This window comes from Coptis chinensis, chromosome 3 (genome assembly GCF_015680905.1).
Source record: "Coptis chinensis isolate HL-2020 chromosome 3, ASM1568090v1, whole genome shotgun sequence".
Classification (NCBI taxonomy): domain Eukaryota; kingdom Viridiplantae; phylum Streptophyta; class Magnoliopsida; order Ranunculales; family Ranunculaceae; genus Coptis; species Coptis chinensis.
The window spans coordinates 66,053,959-66,077,598 of record NC_141458.1 but is presented as its reverse complement, the minus strand read 5'-3'; the positions used below and the strand labels follow the sequence as shown (position 1 = coordinate 66,077,598).

The 23,640-nt window shown below is 36.7% G+C and overlaps 1 protein-coding gene across 1 annotated transcript; it reads right to left on the bottom strand.

Annotated features, from left to right (window-relative positions):
• Nucleotides 1-10,036: 10,036 nt before the first annotated feature.
• Nucleotides 10,037-11,060, bottom strand: LOC147510451 (uncharacterized). The gene is made up of 3 exons (XM_086598138.1): nucleotides 10,785-11,060; nucleotides 10,269-10,667; nucleotides 10,037-10,204 (listed from the first exon to the last, which is right to left on the bottom strand). The coding sequence occupies exons 1-3, from the start codon at nucleotides 11,058-11,060 to the stop codon at nucleotides 10,037-10,039; spliced, it is 843 nt and encodes a 280-aa protein (XP_086454264.1).
• Between the last annotated feature and the right edge of the window lie 12,580 nt (nucleotides 11,061-23,640).

Here is a 23,640-nt window from a genome sequence, read left to right as displayed (position 1 = left end):
TAATGATCCTCGGTTTGAATTGAAGGCTGGAAGATGGAAAAAGGGCTCTTGACCAATTGCAAGCGTGGTTTTTACTCACATTTTATTTTAAACCTGAAACTAAATGAACCCCAAAGAATGAAGGGCGTTTTATTCCCTACGCTCCTTCAAAGTTGAGGATAGAGGGTTTGTGTTCTCTGCCTTGAGCATACTCTAACCACTCTCTTGAGCTTTTGAGTTTTTAACCATTCACACCACCTTTTGAGGAATTGAAAATTTGAAACTCTAAACGCGTGTGTTAGACTCTGGAACCTTCATTGCGTAATGGATCCATAAAACCTGCTGTGGATGCTAAATATTCGGATTTGTGGAGTTTAGACCCATTATTAGGGTGGCACGGCAATGTTGAAAGGTCTGTCGGATTAAAACTTGAGATGGGAAATGTGTCACTTACTCACTTTGCCTTGCATTTCGCTTTCGCTGCTAAGTTTTCCTAGTGACGCTGACCTAGGAATTTGGACCAATGACTGCGACATTGTAGAGCACATTCTTATCTTGCACAACAACTGGTTGTGCTAGGCATATGGGTCTGATAGTCCATTCATGAACTTAGCTCTCAACCAGTCTTCTATACCTAGGCCTAGTATGCTCGTGGTGGACCTTAAGGGCGCTATTCAACTGCATGCTGGACATGGATTCGTTTTCAAGCGTTAGAAACTAGTGGTGGTGAAGAGTGTAAGGGCCCATGGGCTTGTGTAGGCAATGGGACTTACTCTAGGTGGATGATATTATTTTACTTAACGCACCGTGTCTGAGTCTGTTATCATTTTAAGTCCGTCGTCAAGGATTAATAAAAATACACCGTTTTTGTTGCCTGTAAACTTATCGTTGGAGTTGCACTAGCTTCGTATAGTTTTAAATGTGAGCCTTGTGGATGAAGATTGGAGAAGGATTTCATTGCCAACAAACTTACGAATGGTTGAGTCCAAATATAGGTTGACAGCAAAACAATGTATTTTCTTTCAATTCATCAATTGTATGCCTCACTTTCTAAGAAAGATCTTAAGTAGTCGGTGGCCAGCTGCCTCTGGCCCAGCCTATGGTATGCAAGGCCCATAAATTTGGTCACTTTTCTAAGTTTCACTAGTCACTACTCCACAGTTGATGTGAAAATTGTGAAGTAAAAAATTTCCCCGCCAAAGAGCTTTAATTTGAAATTTTTTGGGGAGAATGGAAGTGTTCCATACGTGATATATATGAGAACCCACCTAGTTATGTTGCGTAACTTTTTAGTATGGAGAAAAAAAAAAATCTGTATGAATTATGAACTATAGTGCATTTTAGTATTTTTAATATCACTTGGATAAAAACTTTTACCTACAATCGTATGCATTTCCATCATGTTTTTCTTGTCTCTGTAAAGTGTCTTTTAAAATTACAAAAGCAAAAAGTGCAATCATATATGTCTTATGTCTAACCTAAATACCTAATATTTGTATGTGTACATGTTGTCATGTGGCAGTGTGATCATATATATTAGTTTTCAAGATATCTCTCCAAGAGATCAAATGGAAAAATTAGAAACCCTTCAAACCTGTTGATACAACATATATAGCAACCTATTCGGAAAATAATCATGTACTCTAATCTAATGTCTGAAGTCTGAACTCGATCGTTTACAAGTCAATATAAAATCTGTCAGGTCTATCACTAACATTTTGTGTGTTTGATCATATCATAAATTAAGACCAAAACCAAATGGTAGTGTACTTATAATACAGAATTACAGATGTTAGTATCCAACTTATTAATTCCACTCCTACTCTCCTGCTTCTGTGGAAGTACACTTGCATCTGTATTACCTGTTCTTAGTGGGGTTTTTGGCCCCGTTTGCTCATTGACTCGTCACTGTCAATGTTCGTTCTAACCATATCCTTAAGCCCCACATCATAGGACACTGTACAACCCTAAGGCTACTAATACATGCTCTCCAATTACAACAACCATAAAGAGGTAGGATAGCTTGCATCTTGAAACATCAAAGCTGGTCTGACCTTAACGAACATGCCACACAAGGTGGGGATCTCTTTAATTAAGGCCACTGTCCTTAGAGTCTTAACAGCCACCTTGCCCTAATATAAAAGGCCCCATGTAGGGCAAATATAATGTAAAATTTTGTGACAAAGATTGTAATAGAGATAAAGAAGCATTGTGACTTTCATTGTCGGTGGATGGTCGGGGAAGTTTTGTCTTCATTTCTGTATGACTCAAGTGATACTGTTTGGAACTACTTTTCCTTGTCAAGGAACTATTTGTTTGGGTTATTTTGGTGAAATGTCCTTTCAATGTGCATACAACATATATCTAACATCACAAAATACTTCAAAAATGTCATCTCTAACGGTAAGCAGTGGCTATGCATCTCTCATAACCCCAGCAGGAAGGGTCCCTCGACCAGTTAAGACAGTAGGGGTGCTTAATTACCCTTTGGTGCGCCTATGTTGCGTTGCAGTCATGGCTACGAGCCTACGAAAGTCACGACATTATCAGTGTCATCGGCGAACTACTGTAATTCCCTTTTTTGTTTTCATTTTTCTTTTCGGTATCCACGACCACGAGTAATCCCAATTGAAATTCTGCTCTTGCTAAGAAGTTCCTAAAAAGTGCGCATTTGGGTTTTAAGAAATTAAGACTATATACAAGTCAACCCTTGTTGACCGTTTTTTTCCCTTGTGAAGGTCACGAAATGAAATGACTCAATTACCTTATATATGTAGTTAAAATTACTTAACTGCCCTATGACTTTCTGAAGATCCTAAGACACTCATTTAATGGATTTTCACGAGGTCTGAGTAGAGGATCTTGACAGTTGACACTTGCTAGTAAATTCCTTATTTCTAGTTATTTACGTTTCATGCCATTTTATAATTTTTTGTGTAAAAATAAAAAAATCCCATTTTATAATGAGCACTTCTTCAGTGCGCGAGATGTATGGTGCGCAGAGGATATAGACCTTTGGATCAGTATTTCTGCCGTCCAATACACACGCACCCTTTGGTATGAGTGGCCCAGATTTGCCAGCACACCATACGACCTGCGCACCATAGATTTAGCGTTTTATAATTTCTTGTATATAAATTCTCTGTATCTAGTTATACCTTTTATAATTCCTTTGATGTACTCTCTGCATGATGTAACAGCTCCAAAGATTCCCAACACCAAGGACCTGTTATACAGTTTTGATTCCTTTATTTCAGTAAAAAAAAACCAAATTCTGGCCATCCGCCCATCTAAAATATACCGCGTCTTGTCCATCTTTTTATCACCACATACATCTGCAGTTATTATAATTTAAGGTGTGCGCGTATTTTACTATTTGTTAGTGTTGTGAGTGTGGAGTTTCTGTAAGTGTATGCACTATGAAATTAATGAGAACAAATACAAACTTAATGCGTGTTAAGAAGTGCTAACGAAAAAAATGATTTGTTGTACTTTCACGTAGTTTAATTAATTCTCGCTGTTTTCTTTGTTTGGTGCCCTGTGATGTATTTAAGCTTTTAATTTGACAAGAACTGCCTACAGTCAGTTTTATAATTGAATGAATGGCGTCATATACAATAGTTTAACTGTCTAAGTGGATACACGTACATTTGTGAATACGCGTAATATGCAACAAATAACTAATAACTAGTGAAAGATACCAAAAAGCTCCCAAGGAAAAATGGGAAAATACAAGTTCAGTCGATATTTTGTTCATAAGAATTGAGTACATAACCCCCATAGGAATTCGAGAAGTGCATTAGCTATAAGAAGATTTTTTTTGTTGATTTTATTTTTGGTGGCTATGATCTCTGGCATGCATGTTGATCATTTGCTAGAAAAAGTCTCATTCGAAAATGTCTAACCTTATCAAAAGAGCCAAAAAAATGCAAACCGGAGATACAAACTTGAATGTAACATTTTAAAGGTTGGTGATGCTAAGATGAGTGGTTTGTTTTCTGCAATGATATGATGGTCCATAGTACAAAATATTCTGATATATCGTGATATTTGGGGATATTTATTCAGATTTCAGAGAAAGATATATAAATATCACGGTGATATTTTCGATGATATTTGTGATATTGGGGATATTTTGCGATATTTGGAGATATTTTGTGTATATAACAATTTTATTTAATATTTACCATTATATTTCAAATAAATATAAATAATGTATCATGATATATCAAGAAATATCCACAATATTTGTCGATATTTTAGATATATTCACGATATTTGCATGTGAAACAATGTCAAATATCCCCAAAGAGAGGGATATATCTACGATACATATCCAGAAATTGAATATCAATAAATACCCATATTCTGATATTTTGTACTATGTGATGATCTACATTGTTGGGAGATATACTACGGAAGATATCAGCACCGAATTCATCGATATGGTGCATTTGTCGGAACTCAAGTTGGAGGTTAAATCTAATTTCAAACAACAATTGAACGGCATATCTAATATTCTTAATGTAAGGGGTACGGTATATGTTCATTTTATTCTTGTGTGTGTTGTGGTGGTGGTGGTGGGGGAGGGGTGTGGACTGGGGTATTTGTTTAGTATGGACAGAGAACAATAAATAGCGGATCCACACTTTGATGGTTTGTCCCTTGTTTTGTCCCTAGCTTGTTTTAGTGTAGGGTTGCAAACTTGCAATATGTCCTCATGTGGAGGATGAATTTGAGGAGTATTGCTGAGAGGAAATTGAGTCAGCATAAAGAGTTGATATGGTGGGGTGGAACTTCTTTGGAAATCACAAGAGCATATCTCCAACTTTCGCTCTTTAATTTTCAGTCTAGACAAAAATTTATTTGGATGTTTTCCTCATTTCTCTCATAATATGGTTATCAAATCTGTTTGGAACAATTATCTATGAGACATCATCTATATCCCCACCGAAGGTATTCTGGTTTTCATTTATGCAAATTAGGCAAGATTGAATGCAAAAATAAAATGGACTAACTGGACCACCTTGTGGCAAACTGACAACTGATATAGAATTGGCTTTTGTATGTAAAATCACCTCATTTTGTCTTTTCAAAACAGATTATGAGACTCTAAGAAAGCAATTGTACAAAAATGACGTGAAATTGGAAAACCCCGACAAAATTCAAACAAAGATACATTTTCCTGTCTTTCACATAGTGACAGTATGAGCTTATACTTTTTCCTGTTTTACACAAGGTGCCAATTAATACAATTGCTATTCCAAAAGTGTAACTAGTTACAGCTTTTCTGACATCAATAAAGATGAAGCTTTATATATATAAAAACAAAACAAGAAAAAAAAAACATGAAATAAGAAATGCATCGCAGCTGCTATGCTGCTGGGGGTGCTAGCTTTCTTGGAAAGAAATTCTTGTTCAGTTACTAAATATATCCATTATACTGCTATAGTTGTCTTTTTAAACTTTTATTTTCAGAAACTCTTGATAATCAACTCTTGATCATTAATATCTTTAGTATTCTGACTAATTTTACAAGACACCACAATGTCTGACATATGAAGGACCAATTCAGATCTTCCTAGATAATAGAGAACCTGAAAAATTACAAAGAAAATATGAATGTATCCACTTCGTAGGTGTGTTTAGGGCCTAACAAGGATTAATGAGAGCAAATGAAACTAAATGTAGGTCCTTGTAGGTCCTCGGCCAGTTAGCCGCCCCTCGAGTTTAAAACCCAAAATAGAATATATTGTTATGGCGAAAAGCTCATTGATTGTCCATAAAATTAGACCCGACATAAAATTGTCCGAGTTCTTGGACTGGAGAAAAAAGGACTAGAGATTGAATCAAAGGAAATAACCTGAAGTCTTCAATGATGGGAAGATCAGTGCCAGCTTCTCTTCCTTACTGTCAAGATATCTTGGGACATGCACAGACATTGGCATGTCCACGTAGGTAATCTTAGTTAAAACACATTGAATTCATTAGTTTGTCAGCCTATACTTTCAATACACTAATGTTTTTTACATATCTATATTTTCTTTTTGCGCGCAAGCTGGATAAACCAACAGTACACCCTCCACGTTAAGACCTTGCAATAACAGAATGCCACGTCTACCCCAGACCTGCAAATAACCAATCATGTAGAGTATGGATTATATACATGCCTAAAATACTCTGGAAGCATGAATCAGAATATCAGTGCTATGCTATATTACTATTGGTCCACAAAATCGAACCATAATATCAAGTTTCTAACTTATCTTCGTAGACAGAGACGTTCTAACCCTGAATTTAAGCCAAGCCTGAAGTTGGTGTGAACTGTAGGAACCCTTAGAAGCACATGGCCCCAACATGTCTGGTGTGTATTAGGACAAGATTAGGGAAGGTGCCCTAGTGTGGGGCACCTACTGTTGGGTCGACCGTAGGATATCTCCCCACCAAAAACGGAGAAAGAAAGCCTAAAATAGACAGCATTGTTCCCATGTGAACAAGTTTAAGAGCTAACTTCCAAAACATCAAATCCCCTTGTGCCCCCTATTAAGCCAAATCATTTTCTTGGGAACAAGAACAAACTTCCCTCACATTTATCATTTCACTATTACTTATTTCAACTTTTTTATTTACAATTCTAAGTAGTACCCTCTTTATAATTTTGATTCAAAATCTTCTTCTTTTGTATCAGTATCTTAAGAAAGAAAATATTCATTAATGTTATTGGGTTCACTTATACAAATAAGATATCTATGCTAAATATTATTTTCCAAGCATGTTGGACAGTGGGATTTATTTGTTTGTTGGAACTTAGAATTTAAGTACATATGCTAGGGGCTTCAAGTACGATTACGCTCTGATATGGGAGCTTTGGAACGTATAAAAAAAAAGTGGACAAAATATGAATGCTCCCCACAATAAACTTGGCTCCATAAGCGAATCTTTGCTGGAATCGTTTTCATTAGGTACTATTTTCGTTTAATTTATACTATTTGAAAACAGTATACTTATTTTTCTCAATCTATTGTCTACTGAACGGAGTGAACGCTATATATACTCATAGGTGGAAATAAACCTCCAATCTTATTATGTACCCCTTTTTCAAGGCTTGGTTATGGTATCTCAACCACGGATCCACTTAGAGTTTTCGAGATATGCAATCAACAATCAATTGAGATGATCATTCATAGATAGTGTAATTGAGTTCTAGAAGATACTTGTTACTTTATTATTTTGATTTTGTGAGTAACTTTTAAGCGTCTTTTCACTTATTAAAAAAGAAATAAAGTATTCACTCCCTAACAATCCTGAAAATTCTTCTGAGCCAAATCAAATTCTGCATGCCTACGCGACATGAAGAATAAAAGTAATTTCAACACAAAATAGAATTATAGATCCTTACACCTCATGCTCCTCTGTTATCCCCAATCATACAGTTCTTCAGTAGAGTGTTAAATAAACAAACTAAAATACATTATAGGTTCTTCATCAATGATATATTAAGCTCACTATAATGACTACAATAACCTTAAGAAATTGTTTTGTATGGTGGAAGATAACAATTAAACGTAACAAAAAAATAAGAGGCATATTCCTTTTGGGTAAAAACAGAATAGATATGTAGCTATAAGGACCTCTCTCATTTTTTATTTATTTATTTATTTTTTGGCAAACCTATTTTAAATAAGATCATTAACTCTTTGATGTTGGAAGGGTCCGAGCCCCAGACCTCTTGTATCATCACCCGAAGGTTTTACTAACTTTGTTTTTTCCCTCACACATGGTGTGTGTCAATCCTAATAGAGTCCTATTTCCTACACCCACCAAATTAAATTGAGCAGCCTCCCGCCCAAGCCCAACAACCAAATCCAATACACCCCTCCACCTAAAATGCATATCAGAACAACCTTTTCTAATCGTTCTAACCGGTATCATCTCTCTCGGGTGTCAACCTAAAAAACCATTTTTTTTGGGGCAACCACCATTATTAAGAAAGTGAATTTTTCTCTCTTGCTCTCATCTCTCGCCAACATGCCATTGTTAAGAAAGCAAACCATTCTCGTTGTGAAAGAAGCTAATCACTCGTCAAAGTTCTCATTGCGAAGAAAGCGAATCACTATAGGTTTGTTTCTATCTATTCTATTCGTTTTAATTCATTTTATTCAATTTCATTTAGAATGTTTATATGGGTAGATTGCATTTAGATTGCGAAGAATAGTTTTGATTACTATTTCATTGCCTTAAATACAATGCAAGGTTGTTTGGAAGTATTGTTTGAAAAAGCCCCAAACGACCCAGTGAGGTTGTTTTGAAGATGCCTCATATGACTCAGTGAGGTCGTTTTGAAAATGACCCAAACGATCCAGTGCGGTCGTTTTGAAGATGCCCCAAATGACTCAGTGAGGTTGTTTGAATGTTTATTATTATTGAATATTATTGAATATTATTGAATATTCTTTGTATGAGTTTTTTTTTTAAAAAACAACTAGGGGTTAAGGGGACTCTAACCTTTATTAATTCAAACGCGCAAGTACAACTTACCTTCTTTATCCCCTTTGATCAGTTCACTAAGTTTTTGATCCATAGGGAGATGAAGTATATACATTGATTACAACAAGCATTTCTATGAGTACTACAGTTGCTACTAACTCTAGACAAGTAATCTGCCACCTGATTCGCTTCCTTGAGGACATGTTGAAAAATGACCTCTTCACATTTCGCTTGCTCAGCCTCAATTTGAGTGACAAGATTTCTAACATACCATGGAGGTGCTTCTTTCTTGTTCAATACCTGAATCGCTCTATGTGAGTCAGACTGCACTTGTACTCTCTTCAACTGCCTTGCTGTCACGCCTTCTAAGCTTTAAGAATCCCGAGTAACTCTTGATGAATGACTGAGCCTCGTGAAGAGTTCCCACTAAACACCATGATGATATCACCATTCCGATCCCTTAGTGGTCCTCCATAGCCTGCACTTCCATTTTTCAATGAACCATCTGTGTTAAGAGTCAACATGTCCGCATCAGCTGGCTTCCACTTGACCCACTGTTCATCTCGCTACTGGAAATTAACACTGATTCCTAGCTGTAACAGGACAGTGCGAGTAGCTCTGTCAACCTTTACCTCTTCAAGTGATTTCCCCAAGTAGACTTTCATCCTGTTCAGCGCCTTACAACTGACTGCATCAACAGTGAAGAATCGCTTTCTCTTCAGCCTCCAATTCCACTCGGTCCAGATGGCTTGAACAGCCGCACAAGTTAGAGCCCTCAACACTTCAGACGCCATAGAATTATGCCTACAGATGTGCATAATGTAGTACCATTCATCATGTGAGTTGCGCACTCTCCCAGGTAATCCCATCGCTTCTTTGAAACTTCACCACACCAGTTTTGAGAATGAACAGTCAAAGAAAAGGTGTGCCGAACTCTCTTCCTGCATATCACATAAACAACATCTCGAGGTTTTGATCACTTTCTTCACTCGTAGTCTGTTCTAGGTCAGTAATGAATTTGAGAACAACTGCCATACAGTGAACGAGTGCTTCGGCATAGACAACTTTCCCCACACAATCTTATACCACTTCACTTTACTTCTTACCTGTTTGAGGATAGCATAGGCTGATGAAACAGAATACTTTCCTGAACTCGATGAGGTCCAAACGACTTGATCTTATGGTAAATATGAGTTAATCCCCGTGTTCATAATCCACTCCTTCACTTCACATTCAGGAAGATCCATGATACGCCTTTCCCAGCACCCATTCTCAATCACTGAACTAACTAGCGCCTCAAACGGCACTACCTCTGGAAGGACTGATTTAGCAAGAGAATTCAAAAAAAGGGGACCCGAGCACCAAGGGTCGTGCCAGAAACTAGTACCCCTACCATTGGCTATGATATGTCTGAGATACTTCCATGTGGTTTCTCGGTTCTTCATGATCCCTCTCGACACCCATGAACAACCATTTGGAGCTTTCATGGTCCAGAAGTGCTTTTGTTTGATGTGATTGTCCCAAGCCCACTTTACCCACAAACAATCAACCTTTTGGGCCAATTTCACCACTAATCCACAATAGGCAGCTTTGTTCCAAACATGTGGATCCACCAATCCAAGGCCTCCCTGTTCTTTATCAAGTCAAAGTATAAAGTGGCTTGCATGGTGCATTTTCCGTTCCATGCTCGGTCCTGCCCAGATGAACCTGTTGCAGATCTTCGCCACTTTGTCAAGAACTGTTCTCGAAAAAACAAATGTAGCTACCTAATAAGTTTGGAATGAAGAGAGTACCGACTTTACAAGTTGCACTCTACCCGCTTTGTTCAAATCCTTATTCTTCCAGTTTGAGATTCTACCGGTAATCTTCTCTATGAGTGGCAGACATTCTCTTATCCCAAGTCTAGTAGTTGTGAGAGGTAATCCCAGATAAGTTACTGGTGGGGTTACCAAAGAGATGTTCATAGCCGCTGCTAGTTCCAACCCTTCCGCTTCAGTCATACTCCCAGTCAGGAGAGTCGTCTTCGCATTATTGAGATGGAGCCCTGTAGCTTTAGAGAACGATAGTAGGATGTCCTTGATAACCATAATGGATTCCATGTTACCTTTACAAAACAGGAGTACATCATCCGCAAAGCAGAGGTGAGATATGGCCAGCTTCTTACACTTTGAGTAGGCTGAAATTCTTTTCGACTGTAGTCCCTGAAGCAAAAGATCACTCAGGATTTCCATAACTAGCACAAAGAGGTGTGGTGACACAGGGTCTACCTATCTAAGCCCTCTCTTCCCTTTAAAGTATCCTTCTGGCGACCCATTCACCATCACCGAGTAGAAAGGAGAAGCATAGCACATCTGGAGCCATTCAATGCATAATTTAGGGAACTTGAACTTGTAAAGGATAGCTTTAAGTGCTTGCCAAGAAACTGAATCATAGGCTTTCTGGATGTCTAGATTTATCGCACATATTTTTTGCCCATTCTTTCTTGAGTACCCTCTCAGAAGCTCATACGCCAAGAGAAGGTTATCCTGAATAGATCTTCCAGGAACAAATGCAGATTGGGAGCATGAAACCAACGATGAAATACAACTCTTCATCCTGTTTGTTAGTACTTTGGAGATGCATATATACACAATGTTACAACTTGCAATAGGCCTAAAGGAAGAAACATGAGAGGCATTTTTCATTTTAGGAATAATACTAAAAAATGTAGAGTTTATATCTCCTGTAATCTGCTTATGGCTAAAGATGTACTTTATAGCTTTAATGAAATCCTCTCCAACGGTGTCCCAACTTTTCTTGAAAAAACAAGCACTAAAACCATCCGGACATGGTTTTAATCTTTGTATGAGTTAATACAGATTTTGAGTTATTTGAATTGGGCATGGAATGATCGTTTTGAATGATTTGAGAGTTATGCTGAGTGTTTGAAGCTAGGCTACATGGACATGCCATATTTTGAAAAAAATTCGATACGAATTGTCTGATTTGATTTAGATTTGATTAAACTTATTATAGTTATTAATACTTATTTTTTTTCTTTGTAGAAATGGGTCATCGATCAAAGAGTGTTAAGAATGTAGCAAAAACTACATTCAAGGGTATGCAAAAGTTGTTTGGTGGCGGCGGTTCCTCTTCAGGTCGCGGTGACGCACCTGAGACTGAGAAAAAGAGAGTTAGGGGGTCGAATACATCGGCTTCAATCCGTAAAGGCGATAGAAAAGTGGATGACGCCAATCCGCTAATGTATGTGATGTAGATTTAAGAGAGAAAAAGAGAAGAAGGGGAGCATGCACTTTAGCATCAGTGTGTAGAGGGAACCACATAGAGGATGTTGATGTTTCGAGTAATGTAAGTGATAGTTATAGTTATAGTTATAGTGATACTGAGAGTGATTCTAATGTAGGTGATGGTGATACTAGCATAGATTTAGATATAGATCAAGATCAAGATTTAAATATAGATATGGATCGTGGAAAGAGTATGTTGAAAGTGATGGTGATGGGCATGGTGAAAAAGAAGAGGGTGATGATGCATGGGGAAGAGTTAGGTGATGATGAGGATGACGATGACGAGGATGATGATTTGGAAGAAGTGGTGGAAGCCGAAGCACCGGTGGAAGTCGAAGCCCCTATAGTGGGAGATTTTGTGAGAAATTCTAAGGATGATTTGGAGAGGTGGCATCCGGAGACCAACACCTTCCATATGCCGTTTGGGGAGATGAATATCACTTTGGACGATGTCTCCCAAATCCTAGGAGTCGCGGATAGAGGAAGAGCAGTGCAAGGGAACATGAAGTTGAGCCGTGAACAATCGGAGAATCTCCTACATCGTGCTCTGGGTATCCCTATGCCTTTGATTAAAGCAGAGATGGAAGCAAACTGTTTCATTTCAAAAGTAAGGCTAGAATTCTTGGGGAGCCAGTTTGCTGGGAAGGTGCATGATAACGATATACGCAATGCAACTGGGTAGGTGGTGGAGAAGGAGTCGATTTTGAGGGAGGTACATCTGGCTGTAAGAGCTTATATATTATTTTTCTTTGGATGTATCATCTTCACTAATAAGTCTGGGACTGGAGTGCCAGTTTATTCTCTGAGGCCGTTGTTGAAATTTAGTGAGATCAGAGATTATGCTTGGGGTGCAGTAATATTAACATTTTTGTATAGAGGTCTTAGGACTGGCACGTGTGCCAAGGTTAAAGGTGTTTCAGGCTACTTGACTCTTCTACAGGTAAAACTTTAGTATTTTAGGAATTCTTTTTAATGTTAATTTTATTAATCTATTAGTATGTTAACTGTGTGTATATATCTAGGCGTGGATCCATGAGTATATCCCGTTATCCAGGCCAATCCCAAACCTGGAGTATAAGTTGTCTGAGTTGCGTGTTCTTAGACACACAATCACCACTCCACACTATGAGGACACATGTCATGCATTGCAGTATTATCGGGCAATACTTAATGATATGATGGTGTTCAATGTAAGTATTTCAGTTTGTTTCTATCTTTTTTAGTAATTGATCATTGGAGTATATGATTAATGACACATTTTATTTTGTTTAAGATTGAATGGCATCCCTACAATAATTTTATCGACCGGTCGATGACATTGTCTTTTTTGAGGGATTGATATGTTTTTTTTAGCAATGTGGAGTTTTACACTGTTGCAAGGGTCGTGCATCAGTTGGGTCATGTGCAGGGCATACCCGTAGCTCCTCCAATACCAAATTGGACAACGAGAACTCTAGCCGGACGTGGGTATGACGTGAGATAGACGACTATTGGGCTTACATATTGGGACTCATGGCAGAATCACGTGATCCAACCCAACAATCAAGGCCCTATCTCTGCTTATCCATGGGAGTGTCATCCAAACTAGATGGATTGGTATGTGAAACATTCTCATATTCGATTGGTAAATCCTGAGCATCTTTCTATCATTTCTCCCTACAAACACTTCCCAATTGTACACCGATTGTGATTTTCTTCCGCTTTTTTTATAATTGTAAATAATAATTGTTTTGTAGTCTTATTTCGACAGAACAACATCATCGATCAAACTAGTCACTTGCTAGAGAGAGGTTTGCAATTAGGTGGGAATAATATTCCCGAGAAAGCAAGGTCCGAGTTCCAAGAGACGTACAACTTGACTAGGTGCAAGTACATTGGTGGGCGTTATAATAGTGGAGGTTGATTTTTAAATTTGATGTATGTTGATTTATATATGGATGACACTTGTTTAATTTTGGAATTTGATGTAATTGAAAGTGGATATGAAAGTTTTGGTATTTGTTTGTGTTTGTGTTTGTGTTTGTGTTTGTGTTTAATCAGGGATATGAAAGTGTTGTAAAAAAAAAAATTCTCAATTTTTTTTGTCCAAACGACCCAGCCATGTCGGTCTGGAGACTGCCCAAATGACCTAGCCATATCGTCTAGCAAACGGTCTGAATATGTCGTTTCAGTATACACTCAAACGTTCTGAATATGTTGTTTCAGTGGACACTTACACTGAAACGACATTGTGAGACTGTTTGAGTGTATATTGAAACGATCCTGTTAGGTCGATTGGAAGTTACTACACTTGGAATTTTTGAGCTTGCTATTACACTTGTGATTTTAGGGACTTGAATTTGAAGGGTTTTTTCAACTTTGAAAGGATTTTTTTGTGTAAGTGAATGCTAAAACATGGTAACATTACATGTTCAATTTCATTATTGAAACAAGAACAACAATTACAAACATTTAAATATAATTAAACCAACTGACTAAATATAATTACTTCAACCAACTAAATATAATTAAACAAACAAGAACAACAATGATTACATCCTTCGTCATTACGAAAATTTCATTTTTCTTGCTCTTCTTCTCTAACTCATCCACTTTTTTTTTGAAGCATTTGTTTACATTACCCGTCATCAAGCTCAATGTTCCTCTCCAACACCTTATTTGCTTCCAAATGACTAATTCTCAATTCACATTCATTCACCTTCTCATCAATAGCCTGACCTTTACCCTTATTTATGTTTAGGTACAAGGGTGTATCTACCCATTGAAAATAGTGATCATTTAAATTCGATGCACATCCCCAATACCTTATACCCGGATTTTTCTCACTCTTTGATGTCTTCAACATTATTTGACAACCACAATAACACTTTTTGTTTGAGGTGGCCATTTTGAGGAAGAAGAACAATAGACCTATGGGTTGTATTTTTTGGAGAAGAAGAACATTTGAGCTATGGGTTGTAATTTGGAGAAGAAGAGCAATTGAGTTATGGGTTGTGCCCTTTACACTCTTACTTAAATGGGTTTTCATAAATTTATAAATTTGAAAGTGGAACCATTTCGAAAATTTGAAAATCACAATAACCAAAATTTGAAAGTGGAAACATTTTTAAATATTTGAATTTTGATACATTTCGAATAATTGAGTGAAATATGTTTGAAATTAAATTTTTTTATGCTGGTACGAAATGTTGGTACGAAATTTGTAAACCCTAAACCCTAAACTAGTTTATGATTCACAATTGATAAAAAAAAATGGAAAATAACAAGTTTAGAAAACAAATTATTATTTTAGATTTTAGCATGTTTGATTACATGTTTTAACTTGGTAATATAGATACCATGTCATAACAGATAAGGAGTGCATGTAATTGTGTTGGTGCAACTAATTGTGTTGTTTCTAACCCATTTTTTAAAATCGGATTTCAATTTTACTAATTCAATTGGGGTGTGCTGATCATTAATCATTGCTAATTCAATTTTACAGATCATTATTTAAATAAATTATTGTACAATTATGGCCGATTAATGTTTTGTATTATAAGAAAAGTGTTTGGTGTTTATGTATAAGAAAATAGTAATTTGTGTTTGGAATTTTCATTGGTTAATCGGGCTAATCATTTGTTATTTAGGAATTTTCTTGGTTTGAAACTTCTAAATTATTTTAGTTCAAACGATCCATCCATGTCTCCCAACAGAGTCCCCAAACGACCCGTCTATATCGCCTTGGAGACTACTGAAGTTGCTGATTGTGGAAGTAAGTTCCAAAGAGTATTGAAGTTAAGGTTCACCATAAATTGTTTAGAATATGGATTGATGGGAGTTGTGAAGGATAAAAGGTAGTATTCTTAACTAGAACTCATGACTTGTTTTGAATGACTCAAACTTTGTATTGAAATTTCCTAACTTAAATGAAACAACTTGATTGATGAAAAGAAAAACTTTGATTGAAGATTGAACATAAACTTGAAAAGAAACAACTTTGATTGCAGATTGAAACATAAACTTGAAAAGAAAAAAGATTGAATTGAAGAGCAAAAAGTAAAAAACAACAAGACTTGAATGTAAATGACTTGAAAAATAAATTCTACTCTACTCCTATATGACACTAGAATAAGTCTAGGTGCATTCTCTCTTCCTACTTTTAGGTTCTTATACCCCTACTTTTACAAAAGATTGATTTGCCTTCTCCCTCTACAATCAAGACACCTCACCATGTTGCTTTATGTTTTTCCTTTATGCTTTTTCTTTTGCTTTTTCATATCTTATTGATCAAGCTAGGTTTTGAGCAAGTCTTCTTTTGTATCAAGGTCATCCATCTCTAGTCTTCTGAGTTAAGGACGTGACTTTCAGTTATCTAGTTTTGAGTCCTTGACCTTGACTTTGACTTTTTCAGCACTTTTTCATAGCAGCTTTGAGTTTTCATAATAAACGTTAATAAGGCTCCTTTTGGCGCTAAGATACAACTTTTATGATAAGTGGTCTGAAATGCTCTGTAACCTGAAAAATACAATAAAAGCTATGAGTTGTCTTTTTATTATGCGCAATGTTTCGACCCCTACCTATGTGGAAAACGTCCATTGGTAAGGGTCTCCACTTTATTCGTTTAATCGACAGGGCTAAAACCCAATTTGCAATACCATGGATCAATGTATATGCCCATTAACTCATGTGTCTAAGGCTGAACCTTAGCCACATGGCTTGCCACTAACGTACATTAATTTATGTTAAGATTCGTTTCTTATCAGAGAGATAATTGTCAGTTGAGAGTTATATTCAATTACAATTACTTAAGCTACAAGAATACTTGAGCTACAAGGAGTCTCTACTCTACCTATATAAATTTCAAACTATTTTTAATACAGAACTACGTTCTTGAGACTTGATCCTATTGATAATTTGGGTACGTAGGCAACCGAAAGGTACAATCTCATCATTCACTTAATCACCATCACTTTTCTCACTACTCTTCTACGTTATTCACATCTTTCATCATCTCTTAGTGTTTTGATCATATTTGGTCAAAATATAATTGGCCCCGTCTACGGTTCTTATTCAACACCCTCGATCACGTTCTGCAAAAATTATGACGAATACTAGAAGAGCTCAAGTTCCCGATACAATTACTGTCGATCATCACGTACATGATGTTCAAGGTCAAGTTGGCGATAACGGACTAATCCTTTCTACTCCTTTTCAACAACAGGTTGCACGTGACCCTACTGCCGTTCCACCGATACACCAAATTATTCAGCGCGAAGTTATTACCTCTGACGATTCTCCATCGTTTGATGCGGATAATATAAGTCCAATGTCTCGCGTAGCACTTCTTTGATAGTTCAAGTGTGTACGGAAACATAACAATTACTATAAGCGTCGTTTGAAACGAACTATTTCTCTAAAAAATGTCGCAGTTTTTTCGTAAATGTCTACAAATTGAATCCCAAAATGGAAAAGTTACCTTAGCGCTTACAACATTGTTTCTAACACTCATACTGTTAAAAAAAAGACAAACTTTGGTTTCGCTAATGGTTGATTTTCTTATTGATAATATTTCTCTGTTGAACACATTACTCGATAAGAAAAATGTTGATACCTAATTGTCATTACCTCCCGAGGGCGATGACTAGCAATACTTATTGGCTATATCAACTGATTGTTGGATTTACACCGAAGGTTCGCATAATAAGTCAGCCTATGGTTTTGGTTTTGTCATCTTGAAGCTGAATGAAGACATAATTGAGAGGTCTCTACGTTTGGGTTTTGACGCTTTAAATAATATGGCCGAGTACAAAACTGTCATTTGTGGTATACACACAACTCTTCAGCTGGGGGCGACTAAGTTTCGATTAATTATTCTAAGTTAGTCACTAGCCACTTTGCATGATAATATGCGGCTCGCGATAATAGAATGATCATTTATTTGGACTTAATTGAACGAATTGCATGAAATTTTACACCTATTAGTATTGTGCAATATCCACGTTATGATGTAAGACATCCAGATTCTATCGTAACTTATTTGGGGAAATCAAGTCGTCACTGCCAAGACAGCACTGGATTAACCACTTATGCTGTCAGATGATTCTAACGAGCTTGGCACTGATAATGTCTCGGTATCTACCGACAACGATCATGCAGTTGATGATGCTCTGGAATTCCGATGACCAAAAACTCTATCGCAGCGGCACAAGTCTCAATCCTATCCTTCGTTGTTTGGGCAGAATGAACGATTTACTAGGCCTCGAAGAAATTCATTTAGGACAATGTGAACACCCTTCCCGGGGGCGAATTTTGTTTAAGAAGATGAAATGAATGGCCGGTGTTGGATCTTAAATGGGATGGTTGGTAGGGTGTAAATATCGTGGGTTGGGTGGAAAAATGAATTTTGGCCCAAGCCCAAATCTTTTCTAAAATACCGATCCTGTCTTGTTGCCTCGTAAACTTAAAACTAAAATTCCTGATTCGTTTGTGGTCCGATTTTGGCTAATGAGCTATGAAAATGATCAGCATAAAAAATTCTATCTAATAACCATGGGTGACGTATGAAATGGTGGAATAACGTCTCAAAATGTGTAAATGGCATAAGTTATGCGGGTGAAGGAAAATCTAGACGACTAGATTGTGTCACATGAATCTATACGATGAAAAAAATATTTTGTTGTGGTGAAAAAGAAGGTCTTTTAAAGTCAGATACCCTAGACTTTCTAATTTATCTAATATTTATGGTTTTATATTTTCTAATTTTTATGAAAAGGATTTTTTTGAAGAATACAATAATAAAGCAAGTACAAATGTAAATCACTCCATAGAGAAACACTACTCAAAAGAATTGAGAAAAAGTGCAAGAAAGAAATGTGCGAATTACATGAATATGGACTAAGGATCCGACACTTACAACCACACACTCCGAAAGTAGAGTCCGGTTACCTTAATAGAGTACTATCAAAATATAGAATTAAGATAGGAAGTACACCAAGCATAAAGGCCAGTCCTCATAAACAGGGTATTGTAGAAGGGTTTCTTCTATAGCGGGCGAACGTAATTCGTGGAAATATTTTAAGCGTTGGCCATTTACTTGAAATGTACTATTGTCTTTGGGATTTACCAAAGTAATTACTCCTTGAGAAGTGACATCAGTAACCAGAAAAGGTCTTGACCAACGTGTTTTTAATTTACCAGATATGCAAACGTGAGTTATATAACAAAACGTTTTGACCAAGGTCAAATTCTTTACGCAAAATATGTTTATCATGAATACGTTTCATGTTAGCCTTATAATCCTTCGCTAAATCGTAAGAATCGCTACGGATTTCTTCAAGCTCATTTAATTGTAATTTGCGCTTGACACCAGCGGCATTAATGTTGAAATTTAAACTTTTGATAGCCCATAGGGCATGGTATTCCAACTCAACTGGCAAGTGACAAGGTTTACCAAAAACTAAGCGGTAAGGGGACATACCAATAGGTGTTTTAAAAGCCGTTCTATATGCCCATAAAGCATTTGTTAGGTGTTTAGACCAGTCTTTTCTATCAGGATTAAATGTCGTTTTTAAAATCTTTTTAATTTCTCTATTGGACACCTCTACTTGACCACTAGTTTGTGGGTGATACGAAGTCTCCACCTTATGGGTATCTCCATATTTCTTGACTAAAGGATCAATAACTCTATTACAGAAATGTTTTCCTCCATCACTAATGATGGCTTTAGGTATGCTGAAACGTGAGAAAATATACTCCTTCATAAACAATACTACAATTTTATGATCATTATTACGACAAGCCATGACTTCAATCCATTTAGAAACGTAGTCTACAGCTACAAGAATATAAATGAAACCATGCGAAATAGGAAACGGACCCATAAAATCAATACCCCAGACATCAAATATCTCCACTATAAGAATGAGATTTAGGGGCATCATATTACGTTGAGTAATACGCCCAAGTTGTTGACATATAATACACGCTTTACAGTTGATAGGGTTATATACTAAAAACATTACTTTTGTATTAACTATAATTCTTCATTTTTTGAATAAGAATCATATGGGCAAATGTTATACATATTAGTTATATGCATGTGTCTAATACTTTATGTTGTAGATGATATGGTGTGAACACACAGAAGATTATATCATCGGTATCTTATAAAGTATAAGTAATCGTTCACAACCTAGATGGATTTGGACAAACCATTAGTACGGTTGTAGTATAATCTGGTATTAGTCTATCTTGACTATAATATTACACTAGTACACTTTGTGTGTATTGAATAGGACCAAGTGAGGTTGTTTCCCTTTATACTGACTATATAAGAGAACAAACGCCTCTGTTATTATGGATGCTTGTCCTCCTAATCCGGATATAATAACGGGCACTTACATACATTGTACATTGCTTTAAATCATCAATGAGTGAGATTCATATGTGAATCAACAAACTCGATGGATTGGGTAATGACATTGTATGTAAGGTGTGCTGTTGATTATAGAAGGAATCCGTGTCCCGCAAAAAGTCGGGTTGATGATGTCCCCTTGAGGAGCTCAAAAAGATTGTCATGTAAACCCTGCAGGTGGATTTATTCCGACATGACAATGAGGTTGAGTGGTACTACTCAAGGACATAATAAGTTGATTAATGTAGTTGTCAGTAACTTGACTTAATCAACGGACATTCGATATCTTAAACACGGGGAGATCAACGAGCATATAATATGGAGCCCATAAATGCTGATACGTAATTTGGGATTAGGGCGGTAGTGCAACAATGACCTTTAGTGGAATAAGCCATTTGTTGACGGACTTGGGCCGTGTGTTTGGGGTGAACATGGGAAGCCCAAGCCCGTCAGGAGGCCCAACCCTAATTTCTCCTCATAGTCCCTGTTGTAGTCTATAAATAGAATAATCTATCTCTGGCCGTAATTGACTATTCATTGTTTTGAAAAAGAGGCAAGAAAAGTAGATCTGAATTCGTTTCTAATCTTGAGAGAAAGAAAGGGGTTGGTAGATCGTTGTCCACACAACGTCCAATCTATTCTAAAGGAATACAATAGAAGATCAAGAGGTTGATTTCAAATTTCATAAAGCTTGGATTCTCAGAGTTATCTAAACCAATTCTCAAAGGTATGTTTTCCAATTACAAATCGTGGACACCCATTAATTCCGCTGCGCGTGGTGTTCGCGGTTTGTAGAAATAGTCATTCTGAAATAACGGTTCCTATAACAGTGTGTATGGGCATCTTGAAATAGGGTCGACCAATAAAAACTGCATTGAAGAACTTTGGCGGCAATTTTCTTTCCACTAAAATGACCCCCACATGATTGTTCATGGAAGAAGGATAAGACTTCATTCTGCTCCCACTGGGGAATACAACATCGTATTATCTGATCCACACAATACTTAAAAAGGTAAGGTTTATCTCAGTAGTAAAATTTAACTTTTGCCAAAAATCTCTTGCATTCATTCCTAGTCTATATGTCAGGAATGATCTCGGACACTAAGAAATTTACTATGTCTGCATACCAAGGTGCAGAAAAAGTGCATATAGATGCTCATCCGGAACAGAGTTAGATATCGATTCGGAATCACTGTCATCCTCATTAGCTAACCTAGATAAGTGATCTGCAACTTCATTTTTAGCTCATTTTTTTATCCTTAATTTCTAAGGTAAATTCAGTTAGGAGAAGAATCCAATGGATCAATCTCTGCTTAGCATCCTTCTTCACGAGAAGGTACCTAAGCGCGACATGGTCTGTATAGACGATGGTCATGGAACCAACTAAGTAGGGACAAAACTTATCTAAGGCATAGACAACGGTTATAAATTCCTTTTTAGTAGTTGTGTAATTACATTGAGCATCATTTAAGGTTTTACTAGCATAAAAAATTACAGTAGACTTATTATCTAACTTTTGTCCTAGCACAGCACCAACGACATATTCACTAGCATTACACATAAGTTCAAAAGGCTTTGACCACTCTAGTGGTTGCATGATAGGTGCAGAGGTTAAAGCGGCTTTCAAAGATTCAAAAGCCTATTTGTAGTCATAATTAAAATAAAAAATGGCATCTTTTAAAAGCAATTGTGTTAATGGCTTAGCTATTTTTGGAAAATCTTTTATGAAACGTCTATAGAAACCTACATGGCCTAGAAAGGCTCTAATGTCATGGACAGTCCATGGTATAGGCAGAGATGATATTTTATCTATTTTAGCTTTATCTACTTCTATTCTATTTTTAGAAATAATATGACCTAAAACTATATCGTCGACTGTGCGTTCAAGCATTTGGTCAACAAAGGGTAAAGGAAAGTGATCCTTACTTGTCATAGCATTAAGCTTCCTATAATCAATACAAATCTACCATGTTATAGGAATTCAGATGGAAACTAACTCTCCATTGGCATTACGTATGACTGTAACACTGGATTTTTTAGGGACTACATGAATTGGGCTCACCCATTGACTATCTAAAATGGGGTTTATAATGCCGACATTGAGTAATCTCAAAACTTCCGCTCTCATTACCTCTTTCATGGCAGGGTTCAAGCGATGTTGTGGCTCACGGGAGGTTTTCACATTATCCTCCAAATGTATACGATGTTTGCATATGCTAGGGTCAATACCCGTAATATCGTCTAAAGACCAACCAATCGCAGAACGATGTTCACGAATAACCCTAATCAAATTTGCCTCTTCAGTAGCAGATAACTGAGATGATATAATAATCGGATGAGTGCCATCCGGATCAAGATGAATGTATTTTAACTCAGCAGGAAAAGGTTTAAGCTTAGGGGTGGGAGGAGTGGGAATGAGGGATTTAGGAGGGTTTTCCTCCTCTAAAACGTAGATTTGATCAAGAATGAGTTCTTCAAACTCAGGAGCTATATCATGGATAGGAGTAGATTCTAAGAGGTCATGTACTTCTTGGATGTAAGAATCTTCAGTACTGCTAAAGGAAAGAAATTAGTGCATCTGATTATCTGGAAAAGTTTTGTTAAAATAATCTTGAGCGAGGCTTTCTATCATGCTAATTTTGCCATCTATAGTCGTGTCTGGTGTCTGTTGCATCATTTTAAAAACATTTACCTCAATAGCAAGATTTCCAAAGGAAATAGACATCGAACCATCACGGCAATTAATGAGGGCATTGGTAGTTGCCAAGAAAGGACGCCCTAAGATGATAGGAACAGAGTCATGGGTGACTTCTGCGTCTAGAATGACAAAATCGGATGGATAATAGAAGTCTTGTACTTTAACAAGAATATTTTCAACAATGCCCTTAGGATACTTAATCGAACGATCGGCTAACTGCAAGTCATTTTAGTCAGTTTTAGATCGTGTATACCTAGTTGTTTATAAAGGTAAAATGGGAGTAAGTTAACACTCGCCCCTAGATCTAGAAGAGGAGTTGTTATGAAAGTATTGCCTAAGGTGCATTGCATAGTGGGACGACCAGGGTTCTTGTACTTAACGATTCCATTATGTTTAGATAAATAAGAAAACTGTTAAGAAGGCTTCTTTAGGTATGTTTGTTTTCCTTTTTGTGGTGCACAAATCTTTAAGAAACTTAAAGTGTGTTGGAAGACGTTTTACAATTTCGAGGAAAGGTAGGTTTATAGTTAAATTTTTAAAAACTTTCTTAATCTTGTCAAAATTATCGTCCTTTTTTAACATAGCTAGTCTCTGGGGAAGCGGTGATTTTTCTCTATATTTAGCATAAAGGTCAATATAAGTATTGCCTTTTTCTATAAGTGTTGTCATTTTCCCATTAGGTTAAGGTTGAACTGGTACTTCTACTGTGGTAGGATCTTCAGTTTCAACTATGGTATCTAGTAAGTTTTCTTTATCTTGTTGTGGAGAATCCTCAGGCTTTATTACTTTGTTAT